The 17,732-nt window shown below is 42.3% G+C and overlaps 1 protein-coding gene across 2 annotated transcripts; it reads left to right on the forward strand.

Annotated features, from left to right (window-relative positions):
* The first annotated feature begins 199 nt into the window (after positions 1-199).
* On the forward strand, positions 200-10,707 carry gcm2 (glial cells missing transcription factor 2). Of its 2 annotated transcripts, none has more exons than XM_005754629.1 (8): positions 200-509; positions 4,864-4,927; positions 6,653-6,841; positions 6,931-7,043; positions 8,088-8,213; positions 8,301-8,557; positions 8,671-8,911; positions 9,138-10,707. In XM_005754629.1, the coding sequence occupies exons 1-8, from the start codon at positions 417-419 to the stop codon at positions 9,450-9,452; spliced, it is 1,398 nt and encodes a 465-aa protein (XP_005754686.1). In that variant the 5' UTR covers positions 200-416; the 3' UTR covers positions 9,453-10,707. The 2 variants fall into 2 exon arrangements, with proteins under 2 accessions (XP_005754686.1, XP_005754687.1); XM_005754630.1 differs by lacking the exon at positions 200-509 and adding an exon at positions 4,579-4,665.
* Positions 10,708-17,732: the final 7,025 nt, after the last annotated feature.

Here is a 17,732-nt window from a genome sequence, read left to right on the forward strand (position 1 = left end):
TAGAAGAAAAATAATTAATAAGAATAATAAACAGCTGTTGTTATTAATGTGGCTGTTGTTCAGAGCATTGATTGATTATTGGTGATCGTCACGAGGCTGCACACTTGTTTTTGTCTCGTTTGTATTTTTAGTTTTTCTTCCTCTCTCACCTGTACACACCCCCTCCCGCTCCCTCTTCCCTCCGCAGGCTCGTGACTCTCTCACCTGTCCTCTCACTTCTACCTGAGTCCTCTACAGAGCTGCACGCGCTGTCCGGAGTCGCGCGGATCATTTTGAATGTTTTATTTCACCTGCGGACTTCCGGTTTGAAAAGAGGTTTGAAAACTTTTAATTTGGCTCAGATTCTAATTCTTTGATTTCGAAAGAACCACCGGAGAGCCGAAGAGGACAGGGTCAGGCCCGCCAGCGGCAGGACGATGTCCCGTGCCGAGGAGCGCGAGGAGGCGGACTGCGTGTGTTCCGTCGGGATGAAGTTAACGTGGGACATCAATGACCCCAAGCTGCCCCAGGTACTACGTGATCCCAGTCATCCTTTATTCATTTTAAATGTAATCAATAAAAAAAGATTGAGAGGAAATAAGAAGGAAGCTTAAATTAGGCAGACAATGAACGGAGTCTGGAGAAGCAGGGAGTCAGGGCCGGAGACGTTTGTTCATCAGTGATCACAGTTTGATCCGCTCCGAGCACAAACGCGGCAAGAAGAAACAAACAGAAAAAGCAAAACACGAAAATAAAATTAAAGTCAGATGTTTTTAATTTGCATAGAAATAATCCGAGTTTGTTTTAGAATTACAGGCCACCTCTGGAGAATTGTCGTCACATCTGGAGCTCAAATTAAATTAAAAAAAAAGGTGTTTGAATTTAGTTAGATTTTTTGCCTTCGAGAAAATGAAACGAAAAAAAGAAATAAATAAAATAAAAATGTGAAAGAGCAGCAGGTCTGAGAGTGTGAGCGAACACACAGTGACAAACCCAAATATCCACGTTTAAAAATAAGCTTTTGAAAACTAAACAAATATCTGAAAAATAACTCGTTCATGCAGAATATTTACACACATATAAGTGTCACAATAAAAAGGAATTCGTTCATTAATAAGAGCGTACACACTGCTTATTATATTATAACATTATTTGAATTTATAAGTCTACAGAAATCAAAGTGAGCAACTCAATAAATGTTTCTTATTTTATTTATTTTGATTTTGTGAGATGGTCTAAAGAAAACGGTCCAGTGTGTGATTTACATGGAAGCTTTGACACATCCCAGCGCGAAACCACGTCCATTCCTGATGCACGTAATTATCGATAATTAACTAAAAATCTATAATGAATATATGATGCAGTAACTGACATTACAAACACTCAGTCGTGCATGAGGAATTAGAGGAGGGCAGAGGTCGAAGTTTAAAAGGGTTACAAAATTCAATTCAATTCAATTTTATTTATATAGCGCCAAATCACAACAAAAGTCGCATCAAGGCGCTTCAAAATAAAAACACAATATTGAAATCAGCTGTTCTGCATCGAGAAAATGTTTGTTTGTAGTTTCTGGATTTTTCTGCCTTGTATGGAACACATGAACGTGTTTGATCAATAATCAAACCATCGACCTGTTTTTATTTACATTCACAGGTCGAGTCTTTGAAAGTTTGATTGGATTATTGATCAGTTATCGATAATCGGTCACTTTCACATCATTAAACACGTTCTCCAGTATCTTATTCTACAAAGCTTTATTTAAACAAACTGTTCAGAGGATTTAATAAAAAATAAAGACATTTATTTGTAGTGTGTGTGTGTGTGTGTGTGAGAGAGAGAGCGGACTGAAAAACCCCACATTTAAGAACAAGCAGAACAAATTATATTTCAGTTCTTTTTAATGTAATGAATGTGAAAAATGTCCGTTGAATAAAATCATGTTTCTCCTGCAGGCGTTTTTTCAGACACGTTTTTATTTATTTATTTTTTTTCATGACATGCGCAGATCCAAACAGACGAGCCTTCACAAACACGTTTTCATTAATTTGGTAATAATAATCAATAATTATTATTGATAATAAATAATATTTGTATTATTACTTCAGTTCAGTGGTTTGAATCAGGAGACTGTGTCACGCGTGAAAGTTTCACACATTCCCACAGACCGGTGCAGAGTCAGAGGTTTTGTGGAGGTTGTTTGAAGGTTACGTGAAGCCGCCGTGTGACCCGCGCTGACTCGGCTCTTTGACTCTGTTTTTCTGTTTTTCTGGAGGTTGTTTGAAGGTTATGTGAAGGTTCGTGTGACCCGTGCTGACTCGGCTCTCCGCTCTGTTGTTGCTCAAACAGAAAAAACTGGTTTGTATATTTTTGTTTCCAGTGAAACCAAACACACATCTCCCATCGCACACAGCTCCCACGCTGATCGATATCTGTGATCGATCCGGGACACAGCTTTTACACTCAGAGCTGATTTTTCAGATCGAATTCAAATGATGGAGCTGATGCAGGATAAATAGTGTGGTTCAGAGGCCGCTGAGGGAAACTTTATCTGGCTTCACAGCCTGACTCCCAGCCGACTGTCCACGCTCCGTGTCATGATCCTGGACGTGGACATGGGTAAGAATGTTTGCCGAATGGTTTCGGGTCACGTGAAAACGGGGTTTGGTTGTTTGTTAATTCACTGCCTGACAAGAAATTCAAAATTTGCTCCAGAAATATTTACGCCCAAATAATTTTAAGTAATGAGATTACATTTCACGAATCGGGTCAAATGATTTTTTTGTTTGTACGAATCAGAATCAAGAGTTTTATTGCCAAACGTTGAGCAGATTTGCAACATTAGGAAATTGTTGCGGTGCTTTGTGTGAGACATTAATAGATATAAATAGACATAAATAATCAGTAATTATTTCAATAAACAAACCGTTGACTAGTCATCTACATTTAACTCAAAGTGATTCAAAGAATCGCTTTTTGGAGAGCTGCGTGAAAATATGTGCAGAGGATTTTCCACGATCGCACTGAACCAGCCGTTTTTAATCTGGGCTCCTCCGCTTAAAGTGCCGTGGGCTGGTTCATGTACCGGGCTCTCGTCTCTGGTCTCCTGGGTTTGGCCCACTATGATCCTCTGATGTCTCTGACTGGACGTCCTAAGACTGGATTCTGGAGATATAAACCGGCCGCTGTTTCAAACTAAACACGAGTGCAACTCCGTGGAACGGGCCGTGGTGTGAAGTCGCTGCTACCTGAAGACTTTGTTGAAGAAACCCTCCCAGTGAGGACAATAATAAGCAGCAAGTTGGTGCTGGTCAGACTGGAGCTGGCTTCTGTCCTGTGATGCGAGGTCTGCTCTATTAGCCGCGCAGGTACCGACCGACGTGTTCCCACCACGGCGATGAGCCGAGACGTGTCTCCAGTGTAACGTGGAAATAAAACGAGTTTAAAATGTGCGGTTCCTTGTTTGAGTGAAATGATGTAACTGAATGTTTGTATGAATTTAAGGTCGTTTTCAGTGTTTTTTCTGTTTCCTGACTGTGAGTCTGGCGTTTTTCTTTGTTAAAGATAAACTTTTCACACTTTACTGATAACGCTCACACATCTATTCACAGAATCAGACAAAGATTTACCAACATCAGTAAGCACGTGTGTTTTCTCGGGGCCACCGTACATTTCACACAGCGTTCAGGGCTGTATCCGATCAGGATGTGTTACATCATATTCTATAAGGATGTTATGTGTTTGTAGACTTTCTGCCCAGTTTGACCCATTTAGCAGAAGTCAGCCTGTTTAAGGCTCTGATATCTATTCTGTGTGACTTACAGCAGTTATGACATGGTCTGATTTTCTCACCCAATAAAGGAATATTTCATATATCAGTCTACTCTTCATTCTATCAGACACGGTTATCACAGCTCGTACATTTTCTTTTTACACATATTTGTAAGCATTGAGCCAAATTTAGTAATGCCAACATATTAAACGAACAATATTTGTCTCTCATATATGATACATCTGTATATACACTGTCACAGATACGTGAGTGTCTTTGAGTGAAGATTTAAGGTGATAGGAAACATAAATGACTTCAACTTGAATCTTTACTGAAGCTCAGTGTTTGACACAGAGTTCACTCACATGTGCTGTACCAGCGTACCTGCACATGTGATGTGACAATAGAAGTGATTTGATTTGAGAGTTCAAACTCACTGCTGTAATAACTAATAATGATTAATATAATAACTATAATATTATATTTACACTGACTTTAGTCTCATGAACAACATTAACTAATTGTTATTTACTAACTAACCTTATATGAATCATGTTTTACAGTCCTGTGGTCTCAGCCTCAGATGCTTATTAAATCACACAAAGCTCGTGTAGAAACAAACAAACAAATGAACAAAATATGTTCTCCTTCATTTCTGTCAACCACACGTTTCCAGCTATCAGAATCAGAATCAGAATGGGGTTTATTGCCAAATGTTGAGCAGGTTTACAACATTAGGAAATTGCTGCGGTGCTTCAGTGCTATCATGGTTGCTAGGCAACCTGGGCAGCGCGATGGAGGCTAGACCGCCCATTTCACAAGCCTCGCACTTCCGGCCTTAGCGGTCTTTGAGTACGCGGCCCTTGAGGACCGTTGAGGCTGCCTACTTTTAGACCCTGAATTGGGGTACAGCCCAGGTCTGTTTCAGTGTGAGGTCATCAGCTGATCGATCACTGCAGTAATCTATTCCTGTGTAGCGGCCTTTGACTCATAATTTCGCCTTTATTTTCATTATTATATCATATTATATTATTATGTCAGCAACAATAAATACATAAAGCGCATTGAGTCAGAGCTTCAAAGTCTTACCCGTGTGTGTGTTCGTCTGTCTGCAGGACACGAAGCAGTTTGACCCGTTCCAGGAGTGGACAGACGGTTACGTTCGGTACATTTACAGCGGTGAGAAACTTTTTCGTGTTGCTAAGATTTTTTTTTTAATTTTTGTTTATTTAAATTCTGTCCAAACATAAAAGACATGATGTGAAGATTTATGAGCCTGTAGGTTGATTCCCACTCAGCTTTAATCATTTTTTAACTTTATTTGACCTTCTCAGTCATTTTCTTTTAGGGAGCATGATTACATGTCAAAATATATATGTACAAGTTATTATTGTGAAATTGTTTTAAAATGTCATAAACATGCTGCAGTGTTTGGGTAATTACTCAAAACATAATAAAAGGAGTTTGTTCAGTCAGCTGAGTTAAGTGCATGTCTGACCAGAGAAAGAAAGTCACGACTTACCATGGCAACAAGTAAATAAAAAGCATTTTAGTTAATTTTTTTAACAATATAGTCCCAAATTTTATATGAGTTTTATGTTGTAGAGTAGAGACCCACAGCAGGGTGTCCAACTGTCCTGCAGGTTTTAGATGTGTCCTTGATCCAACACAGCCGATTTAAATGGCTAGATGACCTCCTCAACATGTCTCGAAGTTCTCCAGAGGCCTAATCATGTGATTCAGGTGTGTTGACCCAGGGTGAGATCTGAAACCTGCCCTCGAGGCCAGGAGTTGGACACCGCATGCACTTTGGCGACAATGGGAAGGAAAAACTCCCTTTTAACAGGATGTTAAAAATGTGAGGATTTAACGGGGAGTCAATGAAGGGAAGCCAAAACAGGAGAAATCTGCTCTCTCTTTCTAGTCCCTGTCAGGACTCTTGCTGCAGCATTTTGGATTAGCTGAAGGCTTTTCAGTGAGTTTTTTGGACATCCTGATAATAATGAATTACAGTAGTCCAGCCTGGAAGTAATAAATGCATGAACTAGTTTTTCAGCGTCACTCTGAGACAGGATATTTCTAACTTTAGAGATGTTGCACAAATGGAAGAAAGCAGTCTTACATATTTGTTTAATATGTGCATTGAAGGACATGTCCTGGTCAAAAATGACTCCAAGGTTCCTCACAGTGTTACTGGAGGCCAAGGTAATGCCATCCAGAGTAAGAATCTGCTTAGATACCATATTTCTAAGATTTTCAGGGCCGAGTACAATAACCTCAGTTTGATCTGAATTAAGAAGCAGAAAGTTAGCGGCCATCCAGGTCTTTATGTCTTTAAGACATTCCTGCAGTTTAACTCATTGGTGTGTGTTATCTGGCTTCATGGACAGATAGAGCTGGGTGTCATCTGCATAGCAGTGTAAATGTATGCTATGTCTTCTAATGATGCTGCCTAAGGGAAGCATGTATAATGTAAACAGAATTGGTCCTAGCACTGAACCCTGTGGAACTCCATAATTAACCTCAGTGTGTGAAGAGGACTCTCCATTTACATGCACAAACTGGAGTCTATTAGATAGATATGATACAAACCACTGCAGCACAGTACCTGTAATACCTACAGCATGTTCTAATCGCTCTAATAGGATATTATGGTCAACAGTATCGAACGCTGCACTGAGGTCTAGCAGGACAAGCACAGAGATGAGTCCACTGTCAGAAGCCATAAGAAGATCATTTGTAACCTTCACTAAAGCTGTTTCTGTCTTGATTGGCTGTGGCTAACCAATGAGATGTTGGAGTTGGTTGAATACATTTTAAAATATACACCATGAAATGATTAAATAGGGAAATATAATTGCTCAGTGGTCTAAAAGTCACTGTTTGGTGGATTTTGTTTTGCAGCTGAAGATAAGAATGCTCAGAGACATCTGTCTGGCTGGGCAATGAGAAACACCAACAACCACAACTGTCAGATCTTGAAGAAATCGTGTTTAGGTGTGGTGGTTTGTTCTCGAGGCTGCACACTGCCTGATGGATCCAGACTTCAGCTTCGACCTGCCATCTGTGACAAAGCCCGGCAGAAGCAGCAGAGTAAGAAGAGCCTGGACCAAAGACTTCTCAGGACTTCCTCACCTGTGTTCACGTTCACCTGACCAGTTTATTTTTCTTGTGTGTTTCAGAGAAGCTTTGTCCCAATTGTAATGCTGCTCTGGAGCTGCTCCCATGCCGTGGTCACAGTGGTTACCCTGTCACCAACTTCTGGAGAGTCGATGGAAAGGCCATCTTCTTCCAGGTTGATTAATAATAATGGATTGATTTTATATAACACTTTCCTAGGCACCCAAAGCGCTTACAATTCCACTATTCATTCACTCTCACATTCACACACTGGTGGAGGCAGCTACAGTTGTAGCCACAGCTGTTCTGGGGCAGACTGACCGAAGCGAGGCTGCCATATCGCACCATCGGCCCCTCTGACAATCACCAGTAGGTGAAGTGTCTTGTCCAGGGACACAACGACCAAGACTGTCCAAGCCGGGGCTCGAACCGGCAACCTTCCAATTGCAAGACAAACTGCCAACTCTTGAGCCACGATCACCCCAATTTGATTATCAGCACAACTGGTTTTCTAGCTGTAACACTGTCAGTGAAAAAAAAAATTGTATTTAAAATATTTAAACATGAATAAATATTTAAATGATAGCTAATAAGAAATATTTGCTCATTTTGTGTTTGGTTTAAAACTAACTGCAACACATTTGAATAAAGCAGTTATCAAAGGGCATCATCGGGTCTTCGTCAACCCTCTGAACACTGCAGCCTTTTCGTGTCTACAAGTTTTTTCAGATTCTCCAAAATCTTTTGTCAAATGATGAAACACTGATGATAGAATCACAACGTTAATTGTGTTTATCTGCATTTTCAGTGGGAGAAATGTTTAATGTTTTCTGGGATTTCCTTACCTGGATGCTTGAGAAGGATAAAAATCAATCTTTGGATTAAGGCTCGGATCACGCTAACGCTAACAATGTTCGGTTTGAACTGTTGAATTATCTATAGTTGCTGGTCCATCAGGTGTTTATTGCACAACCTTTACTGCAACTTTATTGAAATGTATTGCTGCATCTTTAAAAAGATTTAAGTTTTGATGTGTTGATTTTGTTCTGTTTATCATGAAACAATGATTTCCATCATATTTTATTCGGTACAGTTTTAAACAGGTTTAAACTACAACTGTCAAAATTAGGGTACAAATCAAATTCAGTGTTTTTATTTATGTATCTATTTATCTAAATGACATTTTTGTGAATTTGATGTTACTATTATTGTCCTCCAGGCAAAAGGCGTTCATGATCATCCCAGACCAGAGTCCAAATCAGAGACTGAAGCCAGAAGGAGTTCAGTAAAGAGACGAGTCAACTCACCTCCATTCACACCAAAGAGACGACTCATTGAAACACAGGTTGCTACCAATAAGCCACAAACAATAACCACTGTTTGTTCACATCTCTGCTGTTTACTTACTGTTTCCCTGTAATTTTCCCTTTAGGCTCTTGGCCCTGCGCTCCTCTCCTGCGTTGAACCAACGGATAGGATTTCCTTCATTGAACCAAACTTCCCTCAGCACTACCCAGCATTCCAAAGCCCAGAAACCTACTACAACCCCCACAATGCACTGGGAGAGAGCACACCAACACTTCAGAAACCAGCCAATCCCAGGCTTTATATGAGCAGGCCCGGATATGACTTCCAAGGATACCTGACCTCACCTTCATATCCTGTGACCTCTGACCTTTGCGACCCTAGGTTAGCTTCAGATATTCCTCAAAACAGTTTCTGGTAGTGTAAAAATAATAAAATGCACCATAAATGACATGTAAAGTTTCACAGGTTTAAACCAGATTCTGGTTTCTGTGCAGAGTGGCCCCGGTCCTGGGTTCCTCATCGTCCTCGTCTCCATCGTCAGCTCCTCTCTCCTCCTCCTCTACCTCCTTTGACCCCCAGACAAAGACCCCTTCTGGATGGAAAGAACTGCTGAAGAACTCTGCCCCCTACAGTGACAACCACCATTACTACAGCACAGAGTACCCTTGCCGTTATGCCAGCAACAACCCGGGTTCACCAGCAGCACTGCAGACCATCATCACAACAACAACCAAGGTGAGTAACCCTCAAAACCTGAGGTTTGTCTCAACTTGTAGAGCCTGCAGGAGACATGCGTAAGAGTCAGGTATGAGATACGTGTTTTGTAGTTGGACCTGCACGTGGTTGACCTTGTGTATTTCACTGTAAACTGAAAACAATTGGCTGACATAGAAGCTTGAATATCTGTTTCACCTGTAAATAATGTCGTTGTCACATTATCACCTCCTGTGTTCCTCCTCAGGTCTCCTATCAACCGTGTCCGAAGCCTCCTGCTGCCCTCCCTCCTTACCAGTCGTGTCCCAAACCCTCTGTCGGCCTGCCCTCTTACCAGCCCTGCACTCCCTCCAAACCTGCTGGCCTTCCTGGCTGCTCCTCCTTACTAGATGACCCCTCCTCATCCTCATACTCCACCGAGGTGAAGGTGACAGAGGATTCGGGTGGAGTCATCAAGTCTCTATCTTTCCAGCCTGAGCCTCTTCAGACCAAAACCGAACGGGCTGACGGCTACGACTACCGCTACTCGTACCCCAACACGTACCGCTACGACGACTACTGAGGGAGCAATACATCCATCACTGTTACCACTGCCGCAAACTTCCTATGGCTGCTAGTATCACTGGACCATTCAGGTACCAAGAGGATCAGTCTGAATCCAGGTTTTGGTCCCTGAGAGACTTTCTGGAAAAATTCACTTATCAAACGATGATCTTTTTCACGTCGGACGTCAGAGAATCACCTCTGGAGACGTTCAGGGGAGGAACTCAGGCAAATGGGAATATTTGCAACCAGTATCCTGTTACTGGGCTGGTGTTTCTGGAGCTCACCCTCTAGGTGCTTCTCACAAAAGAAAAACAGCATAAATCATTAAAATACTGTGTATATTATTTATTATCTTTCAACTTTCTGATATTTCCTGAAACAGGCTGACACGCTGATTCGTGGTAATCTCCAAAATCTAGTCAAGACACAACAAACTGTACAGCATATTTGAGCAGAAGGTTTTATGTTTTCACCACAAAACACAAATTTGTATTTCGATGGATAGTCTTCATATCAACTTTGGCCAAAGTTTCAAATAACAGAGCCTAACAGTCTAAAGCTAAGCTCACTGCTCTGAACACTTGGTTTCCTGCTGGGTTTTTTACACTCTGTATCTGTAATTATCATTAAATATCATATGACATCACATTGATGTCACAGAGATAGTCATAGATTGTATAACCTATATAGATCCCATCTCATCTACGTAAGATATAGAGTCACAGAATTAAACTGGCAGTGAGCACAGGAAGTCATCATGTCAGAATGAGAACATTTGGCTCCATCAGCAGACTGAGATTCATTACTGAATAACCAGCGCACACGTCGCACTGTTTGTTGGACTGGATTTCCTTTATTTCAAAACCCATTTAATCACGTTTCATATTTTTAAGAACATTTTATTAGTTTCACTGGAACAAATTTCTGTGAGCATCTGAAAACAGAGGGCTGCAACAAAGGGGCGATGTCAAAGATCAAAACTGAACTATAAGTGTCTCTGTGTGCCGAGGAAGACCCTGAGATGTGACTGAAAGCTGGATCCAAACATATATATATCCATAAATAAAGTAGAACTAAAAAGTCTGAAAAGACTTTCACGTGAGAGACTTTTAAACACTCTGCAATCAGAAATCATAATGACCTGTATGCACTTGGAGTATTTATTCTATCTGTTAAAGCCACTGCCTTTTCCTGAACCTGGAAGAACAAACAACATTTGACTGAGGAGATCTGAACCTGTTGAAGTGACACATTAAAGCAGCTGATCTTCACACTCTGCTGTTTCTCGATTCTTTCTGAAATCAAACCCACACTCATGTCTTTAACAGTATGAAACAAAATGGTGGAATGGCCCTTTAAGATCTGACAGGGGTTAAATGAGCAGGCTCTCAATCAGCAACACACAATATCGACTATAAGTACACATCATCAGTTATAATTTTATCATTATGATAAAAACAGATAAAAATGGTTCCTATAGCTTTAGTGTGAGACTGTGCTAACTATAAAATGAAACAGATTGTGAATTTAATAAAGCAACGAGCTGATTCGGGGCAGAGTGAATCAGCTGTGGTGTTGCAGGGACTTTACAGGGCAGCAGAAACCTTCAGAAGGACTGTTGTGCAGAATTAAAACCGTATAAATAAAACTGTGTTTTCAAATGGATGCTGAGAAAGTGTAAAGCAGTGAGTGGACAACAGACCAAACGTGAGTAACCTTCATCAACAACAGACAAAATAACCCAGACAAGGATACTGTTGACTGACATGAGTGTGTAGTTAATACGTTGAATGGTTACCTAGGCAACCAGGGGTCTACCTGTACCAGAGTCGGTTCAAGGTTACACAGTTTTGTCACAATGACCTTGGAAAGGAGACAACACCATGAAGTTATCAGCGTCTGTCACACAGCGACTCACACCTGGCTCGTCCTCAGTACAGTTCACGCTAATTCAGGCACGCAGATGTTTTCAGGAATATTAATATTGAATGTTAGTGGGACTTTCTTTCTTTGAGTTTGCTGATCTCAGAGCTTATTTAGAGAAAAGTTTAACAGGATGACGAATTAACATCTAAAACTGCCACAGGTGTTTCCGAGTCACAGGTAAGCCTAGTGCACAGGTGAAGGCGGCCTTTAGTGAGTCCAGCTTCATTCAGCAACATGGATGTGAAGTCATCACTGAGACCACTGTCAGAAGGACCCCTTGTGGGCTCCGAGCCTCATTGTGAGCACCCTGCAGCACAGGATCAAAGCGCTGCTGTTTGGACATCTGCGGGTTTCGGTCTGAGTAATAAATGTTGTTTTGACAAGAGCATGTCGGGACAGGACTCACTGAGCTGTCCTCAGGGTGAACCTTTATGTCCTCGCAGACGCTCTTCGACCGCCTCATCTTCCTCTCTTTCACTACGATCCATTACGATCGCTCACTCCTCAGCTCACTTGTTACCTGCCTTCAGTGTACGCTAACATCCATCAGTGGATGATTATGTTCAGAGGCTGGCAGGCGGCGGAGCCACCCAGTCTGATCCTCGCACACACACTCACAGTAAAGTGTGCGTGTTAGTCCCCATAGGGAAATAGTTCCTCTGCATTTAACCCATTCACCCAGTGAAGCAGTGGGCAGCCACCAGTGCAGCGCCCGGGGAGCAGTGTGTAGGGACGGTACCTTGCTCAGGGGTACCTCAGGGTAGCCGTTCAGTGGAGTCGAACCCCCGACCTTCCGATCATGGGGCCACCACTCTACCTACTGAGCTATCCCTGCCCACCTACTGAGCTATCCCTGCCCTACAATCCTGCAGATTACTCCATAACAAATCTGAAACTGAGATATCAAAACTCTGCTTCTGTCCAACAGCCTAAAAGAAAACACGCTCACATCATAATGCTGTACACAGCGAGGTTAGAGTTAAAACTATTCTTCAGTAGGATGACGACGATGATGATGATTTTCATATCAAAGAGATTTGAATGGTAAAATGTAAAGATATAAGATATAAATATAAGAGGATTTTCTGCACCTTAAGTACCAGGTGAGCAAACAATGTTTCCACAGGCGGGATCTTCTTCAAGCAGACACTAGGCCACGATCTTCATCTTCATCATCCTCACATGTGATAAATTTATGTGAAGGTGACGAGTCTGACAATACTCATCCAAATGCTCACGTTACACACACACTCTCGGTGATACTTCTCCTCTCTGCCCCTTACCCTGAATAAACCAAATATCTGCACCCGCCAGCAGCCATGTTTGCTCTGTCACTGTCATCAGTTGGACCGGGATGCTGAAAAGGAACATCTTTTCAGACTTTATTGCTCAATAATCAGATGATGATTGATGGAGACAGGCAGGAAACATGAAATTTTTCCTCCTGTATGGTGCCAAAAAACCTTTGAAATCAGGAGGTTTGGCGCTTTCAGGTAGTTCAATGGTGTTCTAATCAATACTTGTTATTGATAAGTTACAGTAACCTGTGCTGAACGTATCCCTGCTGAGGAACACCGCATAGTTGAATTCCTGCACAAGAGGTTTCTGTCTCCTGACTCACCTGGTGCCTCACCTGTCTCTCACCTGCAAACCAGGTGAGGCTGAGTGCAGATAATCCCAGACTGTGTAATTCTATCCTTTCCCCAACAATCACCTCATCCTGTCTCCTTATCTCCTTATCTTCTTCTTTTTCTTCTTCCTCTCCGCTGATTTCCATCGCCGCTCTTTCACACGCAAATAATTTCATCCCTCCTCTTCTTCTTCTTCTTCTTCTTCTTCTTCTACTTCTTCTCTGCTAAATAAATCATCGTCTGCTGACATGAGATACCTTTCCAAACAACGGCACATGTGCCCTCCACCCCTCCATCCACCGATCCCTCCACTCTGATGTGGCTTCACGCTAATGGATGTTTTCAATTTGATGCTACACGGTTGTGATTCCCGACAGAGAGACAGACAGATGGAGCGAGACAGAGGCAGGATGAGGAAAGACGTGTTAACGAGAAGAATAACCTTATTGTACAATAACGTCCAACGACCGTCTTAGAGCCAGGGAAACCTGTCCAGACTTTAAAGTACATTAGAGGGTCGCTGTGGTTCACCTGCTCCATTTTAACTTTGTGTTCCCATTAAATCGACACCGTCCTCTGAGAGATTCAAGGAAACAACAAGTCTGGCTGAACAGGACCAGGTGTAGGATTAACTGCTTCTCTGGTCTTGTGTCGCTCACTTTAATTTTAAACTGTGTAATTTTAAAACTGTATATACTGTATATTCTTTGTATTTGTTATCTCACTCTTATTGCCTGTTCTTATTGTCAACGTTATGCTGCTTTGTTGTAAGTTAATTGCCCCTTGGGGATAAATAAAGTCTTTCTGATTCTGATTCTGTGTCATTCTTTCAACTCCAATAGCACGATGAGTGCAGCTGTTCTCCCAATAAAGTTTAATGTGCAGGCTTCCCGATGCATCCGTGTTCTGACTGGGATTTCTACACTGGAACGTCCAGCTCTGGATGTAAATGAACACATAGCAATGACATCTGTGAAGTCGGGCTAGTTCACTTATAATGATGTGATGATGGTGACACAGAACAACTATGCTGCACTCCGCTTATCTCTCACATCTCAAAGCTCGCTATGAATATCACTGTGCTTACATTTGGCGTCACACACACAACTTTCCTCTTTTACTAAGCAACCAAAGGCCAGGTGTTGCCATATCATTTTTTGGTTTGCTGCATTTTTCAGCCAATAGGAAGAGTGTGTCATGTTTTTTGCTCGGAAGCATCTTCTCTTTGAAAAGTCTTGTTTTTTCAACCTTTCCTTCCTGTAGCAAACATGGCAACAGTACTGAGGGAAACTCTGGTTTTACTTGGTCTATCAACACAATTTAAAAACTGGTGCATAATTTGAAGTCCATTCAAGTTGAAACAGATACTCGGTGAGGGTGTGTCTTGCTGCTTCGTCATTTAAAACCGATCCTGTGATTTGGACGCTCTGGCGCTTCTCTGGCTTCCTGAGGATTTGATTGTCCTGAAAAAAACTTGAGGGTCTTCAGAGGGCAGAGACAAACACCATCATATGACATGAAGAAGGTATGCCAAGAGATGGTCCATCCACACCAGAAGGTCAGTTATTAACATGAAGAACAAGTTCCTGTCTCAGGTAAACCAGGGCCATCACAGATGACCCCTTACCCCCCTCCCCACCACCCCGTCCCACACCTCCAGACTCACAACCTCTTCCCCTGGGGCATACTACGCCCCCTCACCAATCTGAGCCGTGGTCTGACTAACCCTCATCACTCAGTACACTCACACATGGACTCTATACGCAGACAAAGTCCCTTTGCACTGCTTCCAAGCACTTTTCTCCCCAATCGCTCTAGACTGTGTATTCCCCTCTGTTTGCTATTATATAATGTAATACATATATATTTTCTTTACTTTGTGTGGAGCTCGCCAACTGTTTTGTTTTACATGTTCTATTCTATTCTATAACGTCTGCATCACCTCTGTTGCCTAACTGTGGATCCACCCCTGCTGCTGTGTGGGTTTAACATTAAAATGCCTCATTTCGCCGTCCAGTCTTTTCCCATCATTGGACCGTCTGCCTTCTGCATCAGCTTTCCTGTCTGTGTTAGTTACTGTTCTGATTTAGTGATGCTGTGGCGTCCATCTCTTTAGTTTGGCATGTGCATCAGCATTATATTAAACACTCTGTGTAGGTAATAATGGGAGAGGGCCACCAACACAGCCTTTAGCTGTAACAACAGTATGCAGATGACAAACAGAATATGAGCCTATTGATTTTAACGGTCGATGATGGTGATGGAGCGATCACCGAGTGTGAAGATTTGTTCTTGAAAATCCCAAGAAGGACAGAAAATAAGAGTCTTTTCTGTCACAGAGGCAGATACAACCAGAAACAGGTCAAAGACGGAGAAGCAGAGCTGAGGAGAGAAATCCATCTGAATCCAAACCAACGTACAGTTTCAAGGATTACTGTGATGGAGCTGGAAAAGAAGAAGATGGAGGTGTAGCTGATGATGGTGGAACGACGGAGGGTGATGATGGAGGTGGCCCCTATAAACAGTCGTCTGCTGCAGAAAGAAGTGAAAATCGTATCAGCTTCAAAGGCAAAAAAGCAAAAAACAAAGATGAAAGATAAAAACTATCAAAGCAGACGAATGCAGCGCTCCTCGTTTACAGTTTACAGCACACATGTGGGCTGTTGCCATGTTTCCTGTGTTGCCTGTAGTGTTGCCATGTGCCTGTGGTGGAACTGTTGCCTACGGTTTCTTGGCTGTTGTTGGTGCCGTGAGAAGTCTTATCGGTGGAGGACGACTCACAAATGTACTGTCTTCTTAAAAAAGGCGTGACAGTGCCGGTCCGATGTGTATCTGCCTGCGCTGTGATAGCATCGCTCGGCCTCATGATGACTGAAGCTCCTGGAAAAGAATCAGGATATTCTGAGTCAAACGCAGATAAGAAGATTGCAGCAGGATCCTTCTGAGAGCGGCTTTCATGTCTCTTGTTGCGTCACGTGATGTAGGAAATCTTCTCTTTATCCATAGTGAACATGGTTGCATCTCCGGTGCTTCTTTGTTTAACGGTTCACATTTTTTGATTTATATGAACAAAGTGGATGATTACTGAATGATCTCTCTCAGAGAAAGGCTGATGAGCGTGGTCATTTGGGATGCCTCCTGGGTGACGTGGTGTTTCCTGTGGGAGACTCTGAAGCAAACAGAGGACATGCTGGGGAGACTGTAACTTGACTGGTTTGGGAACACCTCGTGTCCCCACAGAAGAACTGGAGGAGTTGGCTACAAGAGTGAGTCACTGATCAGACTGCTGCCCTGAGATCCCGATAAGAGGTCGACGATGGATGGACGCAACATATCTGTAAATATTTGAATTCGCCACTGAAAAGTCAGATTCAACAAAGATTGATCCAAATGTGATTTTCTCTTCCTACAGTTGTAATCAGACAATCAGCATGTTTTACCTGTCCATTAAGGTGTGAGCATTGCATGCTGGGAAATGTCCTGTGATTGTTTATTTGAAACCAGTCGTACCTGTTGCTTTTTAATCTGTGCTTGTCCTCTATCTTCTCCCTCCATCCGTCTGTCTTTATCTTTTTATCTTCTCGCTGTCAAGACTCACAGAAACATCACGTAGGCATGAAGGCTGCTCGCCAGCAGCAACACAGCAACATAGCAACATGCTGGTAGCTTTGAAGTGGCTTCAAAACAAACAACTATTTCTGAAGGTTGAACAAAATGAGCTGCAACGCAACATAAACTAGACAGAGAAAAGTGCAAGGCCAATGGAAGCAACATAAACTATAGTAAGAGCACAGAGCAATGCAGAGTTACCTACTGAATAAGAATCACGACATCATCAGAAAGTATTTGTGCAAAAAAAAGACAGATTTGCAACAACAGAAAGCAGCAACAAAGAATTCTGTTCAACAGCAACTTTAGCAACAAGCAGCAGGAGGAATGGTGCTCGAGGAAAGAACTGCAACAGTGGGAGCAACTTTAGAAGTGATAGTGACAACAAACAACTCCAAGTTGTGTGAATGTGTCACCACATAATTAATAAAGTATTCTGACCAAAGCAACAACAGAGAGCGGCAAACACAGCAGCTCAATAAAACAACTATAGCAAAAGAAGAAAGGAAAAAACAGGCAACAGGAGCAGCAGAGTAAAGTTTTCAGTCATGCTGCAAAGTCAGTCATCCAGGTAAGTAAATCCCAAAGGTTGGGTCCTGTTCACCTGCATGTAGGGAGAAACGCTTCGTCACTCATCGTTATCAATTCTTCAGTGTGGATGCTACGTCCAGATGAACAGAGTCAGTTTGGGATTGCTGTCAGTCTTGCTGCTTTTGTAGCTGTCAGATTAAAGTCAGCGTCTGTCTGTTGACACCCGAGTGCAGACTAAACAGGTAACCCAGGTGGGCAGACGGCCCAGGTTCAGCCAGAGGACGGACAGTGAAGAGCAATTCAATGATTTACACAACGATTTCTAACTGTGTGTACAGGACCAGGTTCAGGTTCAGGTTCAGGACAGTGCGAGTTCGGCACTGACAGGAGAACAGGAAGTGTTTGTGGTTGAATGAAGAAGAATGAAGTCGGTTTATGCTGAAGTTTATCTTTGAAGAAAAGAAGAAGAAGACTGACAGGACGAGTCAAGACCTGAGGGAGCGATCAGATAATGTGGCGTCACAGCTATGAACCGAAACATTTCTGAAGTTAGTGACTCACACACACGCACACGCACACACACACACACACACACACAC

Source organism: Pundamilia nyererei, unplaced genomic scaffold, assembly GCF_000239375.1.
Source record: "Pundamilia nyererei isolate P.nyererei 1_Seehausen unplaced genomic scaffold, PunNye1.0 scaffold00611, whole genome shotgun sequence".
Classification (NCBI taxonomy): domain Eukaryota; kingdom Metazoa; phylum Chordata; class Actinopteri; order Cichliformes; family Cichlidae; genus Pundamilia; species Pundamilia nyererei.

Coding starts and splice junctions, on each gene's coding strand:
- gcm2 (XM_005754629.1), top strand. CDS start 417: ATGTCCCGTGCCGAGGAGCGCGAGGAGGCGGACTGCGTGTGTTCCGTC. Junction 510..4,863: donor ATGACCCCAAGCTGCCCCAG/GTACTACGTGAT, acceptor GTCTGTCTGCAG/GACACGAAGCAGTTTGACCC. Junction 4,928..6,652: donor CGTTCGGTACATTTACAGCG/GTGAGAAACTTT, acceptor TTTGTTTTGCAG/CTGAAGATAAGAATGCTCAG.